General features: G+C 36.0%; 1 protein-coding gene across 2 annotated transcripts in view; it reads left to right on the top strand.

The window, feature by feature from the left end:
• The window catches only part of LOC139979123 (non-lysosomal glucosylceramidase-like), a 62425-nt gene that overhangs the window by 17146 nt on the left and 32283 nt on the right, over nucleotides 1-12996 (top strand). For both annotated transcript variants that reach the window (XM_071989817.1, XM_071989818.1), the window contains exons 4-5: nucleotides 1295-1410; nucleotides 10440-10667. In XM_071989817.1, coding sequence (XP_071845918.1) covers nucleotides 1295-1410; nucleotides 10440-10667 — 344 coding nt within the window. The remainder of the gene's footprint in view (nucleotides 1-1294; nucleotides 1411-10439; nucleotides 10668-12996) is intronic.

The raw sequence follows: 12996 nt of genomic DNA, 5'->3' as shown, positions 1-12996 counted from the left end.
ACCATAATCATGTTTACAGTACTTAAAGTTTTGTATGTGATAGAATTTTAAGACAAAGGCTAATGACCTCCTACAGTGTTCCTAACTTATTCATTCAAACTGTAAATACAGGTTTCAAGTTTGAGTTGTAATATAGTAAATTGTTTTAGTAAATGGATACTGTACATGGTAACGATTGCTCAACTTTGAATGAAGATAAAGAGTTAAGTACAGTACAGTATATTGAATATCCATGAAAATCCAGAGTGAATGACCAGATGGTTGGTTAATTAGTTTGGTAGAAGGACGTGTAATCAATGCCCATCCATTTGCACCTGCGACCACAAACACTCGTAAAGTCTGTAACTTTGATCACTACCACCACAGCACTGCACTGCATACTTACTGATATGTATACTACATAATAACATAATGAATGTGATGCAATGCACAGTGTTTGATCAGGCAGTTGTTATGGAAACTGCTTGGTTTGATCGTGCATGGGCACAGGAGTGTTGTAGGGAAGTGAGGGTTGGGAGGGGGGGGGGGGGCGGGGGAGGTGGGTTGAGAGGAGAGGAGAGGGATAAGGGATGGGGAGATTGTTTCAGAGCCTTACTAATGTCTAGTAGACACTATACAGATAAACTGTGTACACCTACAGTACTGTATTGTTTCAGATACTGTTGATAGTTTCAGTATGGACAGTAAAGTCAGTGAAAGTACTACCTGCATACATTGTATCTATAAGTACTAGTACACTATTCACCACCACGCCCCATCGATAAATTACTAAATCATACAACATTTGCCGTTCCATGCAGTACATCACATTAACCTTGGACGATTAGCGTTTGTGTCGTTCCAGAAACAAAGTCAGCCAACTAAGTATTTGGGTTTATTAATATACGTAACTGTAATTCTAACCCTGCTTGCGTGGAGATCAACAGTACATGCTGTGACAACTGCAGCAATTGTAGTACTTACTGTATAGATCTAAAAAAAAACGTGAGAATTGAATTTCACCTTGATGCTTAAGAGTATGTTCCTCTTTCATTAGTCAAAAATAAATTTACCTCTGGACTATGTGCCCTTTACTTTATAACTTGACTATCATTTGTGTACAGTATGCTTTCATTGTGTACTGTTTAATGTGCAAGTTTGTTGGTATGTATATATGTACAGTACATAGCAACATAGGCTTCGGAGCATATTTATTTGATTTTTTAAAATTTGCCTTATGGCTTTAATGTTATATACATGATTTCATAAAGGTGTTGTTAAACCTTTTCTTGTTTTTTTTTTTTTTGCACAACAGGTGTTCCAATAGGAGGGATTGGTGCTGGAACTATAAACAGAGGCTGGAAGGGAGACTTTTCAAGATGGTCTCTCACACCAGGTATATACACCTACAAAACTGTGGAAGTAAACCAGGTTAGTCTGAGGTTTTAAAAGGTTTTCCAGAAAATTTTTAATTTATTTTTACTAACTTCAATTTACACACTTATCATGCTATCATCCTTGTCATCCTGAAATTAGCGTGCAATTTTTGAAATTGCATTTTGAGATAATGACAGTTGAAATTATGTGAATTCATGGTTGCACAATGACAGCAAAATGTTGTTTTCCTTTTATTTGTTCATTTTATTGATTTGACTATGTATTGTAGAGAGCTGTAAATTTACTTTATTGAGTACAGTACGGCACGTGAATTGATCAATATCCCAGTAGTCATGACTTTTTCATACTATATGAAGGTGATGCTTCCCAATTTTAATTTGGATGTACATATTAATGAAAAAATAAATAAAACCAGTTTATTTGTACATGCATGTTTGCAAGATGTCATGTGCACTTGTTTGCCTCGAGCTCACTTTTGGTACAAAAACATGGCAACATTCAAATGTTGTCATAATCTAGAATATAATAGGTAAGAAGTTCTAAGAATTGAATGCAAATTTAACCAAGACCCTTTAGAATATGTTTGTTTTCCATCAGCGAAAAGTAAATTTTCACCTCGACTATCCTTTGAGTAGACGTTAACGTTAACGTTACACTAATCTTGAGAGGATTTATTTATTTTATTATTTACCGATGCAATATATCATTAAAACACTTTGTCTCTTTGTGTTCCTTTCACGGCTGTGCGATACAGCTCTTTTAACACCATAATGTATATATGAAAGAAGTGAAAATGTCAATAATGAGGTGCTCTCCTCGATTGCCATGGATGTGGAATTAGTATTTCATTTTGTTGTTGTCGCCATGGTGACTGATCATCACTTTAAAGGTTCGCAAACTGCCTGTCTTTGATCAGTCATGATAAAGTGATTTTCATGTCTGTAAATGTTTGATTTTGGAATGTTTACTCAGACAAAGCTTCATTTCCTGTTATTGTGAAATTCATAGCCCATACCATTTTCATCGAAGCTATGTAATGGAGTTGCAATTTGTAAAATCCTAGTAACAATATTGATAGCACTCTGACAGTACGTTATATTGAGAGTCACCTGGTCACCTTACTAACTTTGATCTTATCTTAGCTCTACGCTGTCTAAATGTCTAAAAGTGTCCGAAAGAAAGTGAATTTGTACATGACTGCGCTGTACCCAACATGAGTGTAGAATAACACACAGGTCTTGCACTAGAAACCCAATATAAAATTATGAATACAGCCATGACATTTTCTGACCCAAGGAAAGAGAACTATGTCACATTTTTTTTATTCCTGTTGCTCTTTTTAATAATTTTTATTTCTTCACCAAAAAATTTTCATATCATTTATGCATTCGAATGAATTATGATATTAACCGATTCGCCAAAAGAAAAAAAAAAAAATCCCCCAAATTCTTTGTTATCATAAACCTAACCCGTATTTTGATGTCAAGAAAGTACATTTCCCTTCTGCTGTTAACTCAGTATTTATTAAGTTCATATTTTTACTGTATATATCGCTATATAGCTCAAGGGCAAAATGTTTTGTTGAGTGCTTTTTTTCTCTTTTTTCATGACAAAACAGTGAACTTGTTCAACATGATATTATTCAAGCACATGCAATATCGTCACCTTTATACTATAGAGTAGTGTGTAACTGACATGTATAGACAGTGTATTCATCAGAAAGATACATATGTAAGAATCAATAATATTGGCATGTACAGTAAATAATAGTATTGAAACTCAAGAACATGAAGATATCAAGGCCACATGGAGCTTTGACACTGCATGCATGGTATTGAAGTCATGTAAATGTTGATTGAACAGTGACAGTAAGTTAGAAAGCCAGTGCCTTCAAAGTATGACTATTTTAAATAATCTTGATGATCTGGATATGTACAGTGGTACAGTATTTAGCTCTACAGAGGTACACGTAGTATCTACAGTGTAGTTTGTCATGTCACTCATCATTGAATGTCAATTGATGTGTACTGTTCTTATGAAGTATGATCATCGTACTGTACTCATGAAGTATGATCTTCCTACTGTACTCATGAAGTATGATCTTACTACTGTACTCATGAAGTATGATCTTCGTACTTTACTCATGAAGTATGATCTTTGTACTGTACTCATGAAGTATTATCTTCGTACTGTACTCATGAAGTATGATCTTCAATTTTCATGGCTCGTCAGATAAGCCGCCTAATCGAAGTTCCATTCTTTGAAAATTAATAGTTTTCAAATGCACACATCACTATAAACTGTGGCAAAGTGGTCAAACTTGGAGAGGTTGCTGAACAAAGTTTCAGCCTCAGGCTAAATCATCATCTGATCTGATAAAAAAAGTAGCTGGGATGAAAAAGTAAATAGTTTTGAGATGAAATAGTCTCTTCAAATACTCATTTAGCTCAGCCCGGCTAGAGATTGTCTAAAAGGTTGGAGAATCAAGCCTAATCTCGATTATCGGGGCGGTAAACTTTGCATATTTTGGAAACCTGCAAACATTTCTAGACCTGGTCAGTATTAATAATCTGTATCTCATATGGGTACAGTAAGATCCTGCAAGGCTGACAGGTTTCCCTGTCTAACGTATACAGCATATTAGCTCACATAACATATATGGTTAGAGTCTGCCAGCATCAGTCTATTACTTTATCCTGCCATGCCATCGGTGTTATGTTTCGGAATTGTGTAACTGACACAGCTAGTCATAGTTTGCCGGCAATGAAATCTAAATCACGAAATTTAGTCATAATGATAATAAGTGAAGAAATAATCTCCGTTATGTCAAGGGGTAGAAGAAGGACAACAATCGGTCCCTGATATTTTCTGACACCAAGTTACGTATGACGGATGTATTGTGCATGGCAGTACATACAGTACATATAGTTACAGCTGAACTATACCTGTAACTCTTGTTACCACTACAGTGGCAGAATGTGTAAAAGCTGGTACATAAAATCAGTGACAGTTTATGAACCTGTCTGTGATCAACAAACTGGACAAGTTTCACTCAAAATCTGCTCTTGGAATCTGCATATTATATAAACAGTACTACTACTGTACTACAGTACTGTACATGAGGCATACAGTATCTGACCACCTGATCCCTCCTGCAACAGCTGTGTGTACTATCACTGCATGATTTTACTTTTTACAGACACTGAATTCTCCTTATTATCACTCATTGCAATATCATATTACTTTTGATGACATTGTGTGTGCTTTGAGTCTTGTATAGAAATTCACCAGTTTTGCTAACACATTAATCTACAGCATAGCATAGTACAGTACAGTACAGCATAGTACAGTGTAGTACAGCACAGTGTAGTACAGTACAGCACAGTAAAGTACAGTACAGTATGTAAGAAGTTTTAAATACTGCAGTAATTCCTGCTAAAACTCCAACAAGCGGTTTCCTACGGCCCACTTCATACAGAGTGACTGTACAATGCACAGTAACTTACTGTACAGTGTAAAGTGGCTAACCGAAAAATGTCAGTGTCTGACGAATAAAGCTTTAAACAGTCAAACCTCAGGAATGATTACTGTATATAGAGCTAGGTACTGTTCTGTACTGCAGCATTTTTAATGCTAACTTGGGCTGCCAAGGGTGGCTTTTTAAGGCTGTATCGTACAAGATCTGTGTAGTATTGTAAAGGATTTATTTGGAACACACAATATTGTTACATACGTACAGTGTTGCACTGGAACACTGTAATAGACCGTGGAAGATTGCACACGTGTCCTAACCTTGCATGGCTGTCCTGTGTATTTACATATATTGACCTTATCACTTTGTAGTGAATGCATAAATATAATAAGTTCTATTTATATTGGGTGTATAAATTTGTTTGTTTCCATTCACTTGTTTATAAACAAAAGCATAATATGCTCATTGTTTCCAAAGGGCTATACCTCTCTGGAACTGGGTTTATATACACTGTACAGTACCTCAAAATAATATTGTGATTGTAGGCAACTGGCTGTTAAAAGTATTTTAAAAATAAACTGTTTTGATATATACATCCAGTTTGTGTGGGTGGATGCTTATAATTGAATGCATTATATATGGCTGGAAACATGCCTGCATAGTATTGACAAATAAGTGGCCCTTGTTCTCATGTACAGGTACAGTGGTTTCTGTTATCCCAAACCACAGAGAGATAAGCTTCTTAAGTTGCAGTACCCTGTGTATACCATTACAGTGTTGACATTGTAACAGGAAGTTGTTGAAATCCAGCATTTAATCCAGCCCTTTTAGCTAGATAGAATCTCAGTAAGGGCTGTTTTTTCTTTTTTTTGATATGCAGTATTGCTATGCTTTGGTTGGAGGTGCAAAGAAGGTCCTAAAAGAGTGTCGATACTCCCCACAACCTTTTTGGTTCCTCATTTAAAACTTTGCCATTAAACCAGGTTCCCTTGACCTTCTTAAAATTGCTGCTTAGCAATGTTCTTGAGATATCATTTATGGATTTGGTAATTCTGGTTTGGAAATTAGGAACTGATGTTTAATGTTTTCTTTTCTCTCAATGGATTGGAGAGAACTTCATTAATGCCCATACCGTATGTTCAGTAGCTGTAATACACTGCAAGGTCATCTGCTCACTAGTCCAAACTTAAAGAGATTAGGCTTTGGTGTACAGTACATCTACTGTAGCTGGTGGTCATCCTTGATCATTACATACAACAGATTTGGTTTCAAATGTGCTTGTGTCTGCTTCCTATCCCTGGGGAGGGGGGCAAGGAGGGGGTTCACATATACAAGGTCAGCAGTTATTTATTGCCAGGAAATGTGCTAGAATTTCAAAAGAGGGTCTCACATTGTGTGAATACTAGTTTTTCGCTTGTACGGTAATCGTGGGAAAGTAGAAGTTTGCACGATCAGTGTTCATCGTTATGAGTGACAGAGTTTTCAACACAATATGGTATGAGATGTTGAATACTTTTTGTGAAGTTTCTGTGATTGTTTCTAGCATTCAACTCGTATGTAAGTTGTAATTTATCGATGTTACAGCTACAGAGGTACACTTTCAGGTTGTGCGCAGATTGTTTCAAATTCAGTTTCAGTTACTCCTTCAATGAATATAAAATTCTACAGCTAATTATTAACACTGTATCTGAACATATAGTCATTCAAAGGAGAGTTAAAACAAAGCAGTGGCTCAGTGACCGACATGCTGTCTTTTCCCAGGATAATAATCTTGCATTTGAACAATAAAACATAAACAGTTATCGCAAAAATGAAAACACAACAAAAGAGTAGGAAAAAAATAGTTAATGTACAGTACAGTATAGCACATTTTGTCCTTCACAATTGTAGACTGCTGTACCACAAGACATTAAAAAGAGTTTATCTTAGCTTTTTGGCCAGGAAACCTTTCCTTCCTGATGTATAAAGTATAGGAGTGAACTGAAAGTAACATTAACAAGATTCTATTTTTCAAGATCTAAAGTCAGCATTATAAAGTAATTTAGACTTAAAGCTGAACTCCAAACATCGATACACTAAAATATTGTCCTCTTGTGTTTTTATATACCAAGTAAATGCAAAGAAAAGATTTGTTTTTTTTTGTGGTAATTTTCATGAAACACAGAAGCATATTTGATTGTCGTTTGAAAGCTCCACTGTTTGTTGAATTTTGCCACAATTTTACTTTCTTGGTTTGTTTTGACTCAACCATTTCTTAAAAGAATCAATCATTTGTAAACATGACTGCAAGCATACACTCTGTTTATAATGCTGTACTGCTGGATATGCAAACTGTGCTTCATAACAAATTGTTTCCCAGAAAGCACCTTCCCCCCTCCCCCCCCAACCTCCCCGTCCTCCTTGCTGATGTATAAAGTTTAGGAGTAAATTGAACTTTTAAAAAGAAAGGACGAATTCGTAAACATGATTGCAAGCATGTATATTGTATACACAAGCTGTTTATCATGCTGTACCACTGGACATGCACGCTGTGCGTCACATAAAACAGTCTTTTCCAGGAAATCTTCCCTTCCTGATGTATAAAGTATAGTAGTGAATTGAAAGTAACATTAACAATAACAACCGTTATATATTTCAAGATGTAAAGTCAGCATCATAAGTAATTTTGACTTAAAGCTAAAATCCAGACATCCATAGTACAGTCTAATGTTGTGTCACTAAGTTATGATATATAACCAGGTAAATACAAAGATTTGTTTTTTTTTCAAAATGTCATGTAGAGAGATGCTTAACTTAACTAAATTTAATCAACTATGTAGCAATGTTTGATTGTTGTTTTAAACCTGTTGAATTTGCCACAATTTTACATTTCCCCCCCCCCCCCCCTTGTTACTCAACCAATTATAAAATGAAAAACAGATACTGTAATGTGACTGTCTAGCATACATCCTGTATACTAGCTGTACAACCATTTCAATTAACTCAAATCGCACCAGGAATCAATTATCAAATTAGGGAATCTTAAAAAAAACTTCAAAGGACTGAAAGTGAAAAACAGGAAAGAAAATATTACATGAATTTGAATTTTTGCGTTGCTCAAACTTTCTCGTCATTGAATTAATAAAAAAAAGCACCTCTGATCATTAACAGCCAGGTTTTCTTTAAAACCATACGTACAGAATCTCCCTTAATGACATTGAGGCTGGAAGGGCGAGAGGAGGGTGGGGTAGGGGTGTGGGTGGTTGGGGGTGGGATTCCCATGCAGATATACTGCACCTGTGGATAGTCAAGGTTGGTGGAAGAGTGTTAAAAAAATTCCAAACAAATGCAAAATACAGGTTTCAGGAATTGAGGGTACAATGAGTTTTATAGCAACAGAGTCACTGTACTTAGAACAAATTACATCGAAAACTGCTCTCGATAACTCTCTTTTCAGGTATTGGCCTGCATAAATTGTAATTCTGTTATGTGGTATATGTTGAAATTCCGTTTGGAAATAGTCAATAAAAAGACCAGTTTGCAGAAGTGACCCATGGATATACTTGTACAGTACATAAAGGGTGTACATTATTGACTTGATACATCAAGCATTGAAATGAATATTAAGAGTTTTTGGGATCACGGGCGAAAGTGCGCATAATTACACCTCTGAGAAGAGTCAGGTAACAAAGATGTGGGTAACCCTACACCGATGACGTAGGTATGTAAAAAATTGCAGGTTCTATTCTTCGGAAGAATATATCCTCTGAAATTGCAGCGATACCTGACAGTAGGCAGCAGTACAGTATAAAACATATTCAGAGTTTTGCTGAATTTTTGCCTGATACCCGTAAGAGCTGAAATATCATTGATGGACGGACTATAGTGTAGTATACTGTACCCCTAGATGTTAAATTCCCAAATGTTCATCCTGTAGGTAAACTCTATTCTACATTCACTTATTCTTCCGAGAATTGTTACATGTAGGATGGCGATATTATACAAGGAAATACTTCGGTGCAAAAAAAAGTAAATAATAAAAATAAGAGGAAAGATGATACAGTACATGTACAGTACTATAAGAACACTTATGAGAATTGATAGTAAACCTGAGATGTGAAATATTCTAGTTTGATAGCAAGAGACCAACTTTTGAGCTTAAAATGTAGAGAGTACAGTATTTTGCAAACTGGATGTAATACTGATTAATGTACTGAACACAGGTGGGATGGGGAGGGGGTGGGGAGAGGAATGTCTGTTCTTTAAATCCTCACATTCCATCCCATATGCCCCTCCTCCCCTTCATCCTTAAAGAAAATATAACTAACCCCCCCCCAATATATCAAGTAAGTAATAATAATAAGAAAGTTGGAATTGGAATATAATATTAGGTCTGCAAGCTCTCAATATGATCATTGTTTCACCATAACTGTTTAAGTGTTGATAATTTTGTCTCAAAGATTTTAAGGATGGACATGAAAAAGTAAATAGATGTATTTATACTTCACTTTCTTGCTTACTGTACATATCTCCTCACAACCTTTGCACAGTCAGCACCAAGGCTCTTTTCTTGCCTCTAGAGTAAATTGGATATAACGTTTTTAATTGACTCTACGCCCACAGCGACGGATAATATAAAACATGTGTTGCCTACAGTCAATTAATTTGAATTGAAAAAGTTACGGTATGCATCATGGATCAATTCCATTAAAAGCCGTGGATATTAGTTTCACTTTAAATGTGAAATTTCTACTTAATCTTCTTCTTCTTTTTTTTTTCTTAACTAAAAACAACACAAACAGGTATTTGTGTTTTTGAACTTTGTAAGCTCAATAATGTAGGAAATGAGTGTGTATGGAGTAGTGTCACTGATCTCATATATGTGATCGTAAGGACTTCCTTTACTAGGGATTACCTTGAAGTACAATAGTACTCGGGTTTAGAAGCTCTATAAAAACATTCAGGCCTGTCTGTCGTATATATATATACTGTATATATGTACACTTGGACATGCAGTGTAGTACTGTGATAAAACTACTAAAAGGTATTAGTTTGGAAAGTCAAGGAACAAACAGTGGGAAACATTCATGAAGAGGGGGTAGAAATGTGTAGTAACCAGCTCTCGTGTCTGATTTCAGAAAGAGACCTACATGGGAAATGGGCAACCTTAAAGAGTTTTGTCCCTAGAACTGATGTGTTTTATTAAACTGCAACATAGCAGCCATGTACAGTACATACTTGTTCAATGCAGTACCTTATACCCACATGGTTCCTTATGAAGTACTACAGTTCCCCTCCTTCACCTTTGATAAAGGACAATGTCTGGAAAAGATAAACAAACAAATGAAATTTCATCACTCTGCTCATGCCTTGCAAAGAGATTATTTTGCCCATGCTGTACCATCCCAAAATTTTAAATTTCATACATTAATACATAATTAGGATTGAAGTGGAATTTCACTTTGTGATTTCGATCGAAATCATGTGGCCTGTTAAACCTTGTAAATTATCATGGATGGCATGTGCATGTCCTTGTCACAGAAAAACTAACTCTCAACATCAAGCTAGATATGTATGTTAAGCCGATCTTTCTCTTCCTTTCCAACTGCAGTTCACGGTCTGTATACGAAAGAACAACCAAACCATATACCAACAAGTGCTTTCATCTAGAAAACCTAAAAATAAACATTTATCGTCATCGTGGAAGTGGGGATTCCCGGGATCTCAGGCGTCGTATACCGGACTCTACCCAAGAGCTTGGACCGTCTACGAGATACCAGAACATCAGATCAAACTAGTCTGTCGACAAATAACACCGATAATTCCCGGCGATTACAAGGTGGGTATACAGTATATATCTGTTTCCAGTGGCTGCTCGGTTTTCAGAAGGGTTTGTGAGGTTAAATGATTTGCTCCCTCGTTTACCTGTCTCCACGACACTACTGCACTCTCTCTACTGAATCTACGGTATATCGACTGGATCGGAAGAAGAATAACTATATATATCGATCAGTGAGATTCCGAACAATGTATTAAATTGTTGGATCAGCAACAAGCGGAAACATTCTAGCAGATTGGCTGTTGTACTGTAGCAATCAGCTGTTTAAGTTTGCATTTTGTTTGTATTGCGAGTTCAAGATCTGAATCTATTTCTTTTACTTGCCGTGATGGCTTTTATTATCTTGTTCGTAGCAGGCGTGTACAGTAGCGAAGAATTTGCCAAACTATCAGAGCCGTAGATACGGCATTGCAAACTACAGTATCTAAGCGTAGCGCCACCATGGGTTGGCGCGAAGTATACAAGAAAATTTTGGCTGAAAATGCCTCTCAGATCGCTGGAAATGGCACTTCCCAGGCCTTGTTAGTTGCATCTTACAATTTTCTCTTTTGGAATTACTAGTGATATCATAAAATCATACAAAAATATATGCTCAAGGGGGCGCCTGGTTCGTAGGTGTACCGTACAGGAAGTTCCTGCTACACTAGCTTCATCACTCGTCAGGAATGCCTTGAGTGTATTTGGACAATTGTAATCTACCACAGGATAGATACAGTCTTGTTTCTAAATATAGTTATTAATAAAAGTAAATAGTGATTAAAAGTAAATAGTTCTTTTACATGGCCTGTGATTAGGCCTGTAACGCTTCTAAATCATATAAGAGGAAAAAAATATACAAAATAGTATGCTCATTGTGATGACGGCTTTTAAAAGTTAACTGTCCATTTATGCAAGGTTTCCTACTGTATCCTTGTACATAAAGGTGTTTATTATCCCATGGAATTTTGGCCCTCCCTCCCTTTTTGTACTAGTGCAGTGCCTTCACACGGACGACTAGGTTTATGGTAGGATTGTACTTTATTCTGCGAGTGAACTTGTTGGTTAGATTTTTGATCAATCCAGAGTCTCTATAACCAAATTTATGAATAATCAAAGACAGAGTTTTTGTCTCTTCAACAATTGTACTGAGCTGTTGCCATATTTGGGAAATGCAAATTTATACAAAAAGTATACATAGTACAGAAATAGCCAGTCGATGGTTAAGTGTTATTGTGGGGTTCGTCTCACTGGAAAGAGACACTACAGTATAAGTTACAGTGTGTAAAAGTAAGTGGACCCGACATTTTGATCCTAGCAGGATCTTCTTCAGAGGCTGAAATACTATGAGTTACAATTAACACATAACACTGGACCAGTATGTTTTATCATTTCTCTGTGTTAATGACCATGTTTTATCCCCCATCCCCCCTCCAAAAAAAAAACATTTTGTCTAACTTAACACGAACCCTGTGTTAAATTTTAGCATTACATTTTAGCAATCATCATCTGGAATAGGAATACCTAGAAAATGTGGTTATTTATTGAAGCTTAGGGTATTGTCCCCTGTTTATCAGGAAAGTTTAACTAACTATTAAAGTCGATCACACAGACTTAGTGGTTGTAACCACCTCAGTAGACAAACAAGTCAAGCTGTACAACCACAAACCTCCCTCCCTAATAACCGACTAAACAGTACTAGACAAACAAGGGTATGGTACTAAAAGGACTATGTAAATATACTCTTTGGTGACTCAGTGAGTTGAAGTTAACAGCAGTACTTCCATTCTTGCCTTTCATGTTTCTAGGAAGATTGTAGTTTATCAGGTAGATTGCTGTGCATTAGTGTTGTTGATTAAAGTCTGGAACAATTAGAATAGCTTAGTCATTAATTACAAGTTTATGATCTATGAATCAAGTACATTGTCTCTCCTTTAGTCAGTGTTAATATAATGCTGACTGGGTGGGTGTATTCAGATCACTTAATCTGTTATTCATTTATATTAAATAATTAATTTCAGATACATAAGCAACTGCTTCTAAAACCACAGTCACTGATTAACTGGAAAAATAATTACTGAAATCATTCATGTTTATATGCGTAGTTAGTTAAATACAGATGAAATCATAATTAAATATAAAACAATTGGGAGCAGGAGGGGATATTTATGAACTAATTTAGTAAAATCGTCAAGATTTCCACGGCTTGCAAAAGACTCTGTACGAATATGTAGAAACTCTGTTACTTGACTGGGCAGTCATTTAAATACTGTATCAATCTATTCGTTTCAGTCGGTGGGTAAGAATCATCTAGAAATGTAGAAACCTAAGCTGTAGTAAGGTACAATTACTG

Source organism: Apostichopus japonicus, chromosome 13 (assembly GCF_037975245.1).
Source record: "Apostichopus japonicus isolate 1M-3 chromosome 13, ASM3797524v1, whole genome shotgun sequence".
In the NCBI taxonomy this organism is placed as follows: domain Eukaryota; kingdom Metazoa; phylum Echinodermata; class Holothuroidea; order Aspidochirotida; family Stichopodidae; genus Apostichopus; species Apostichopus japonicus.
This window is presented reverse-complemented; position numbering and strand designations above follow the sequence as displayed.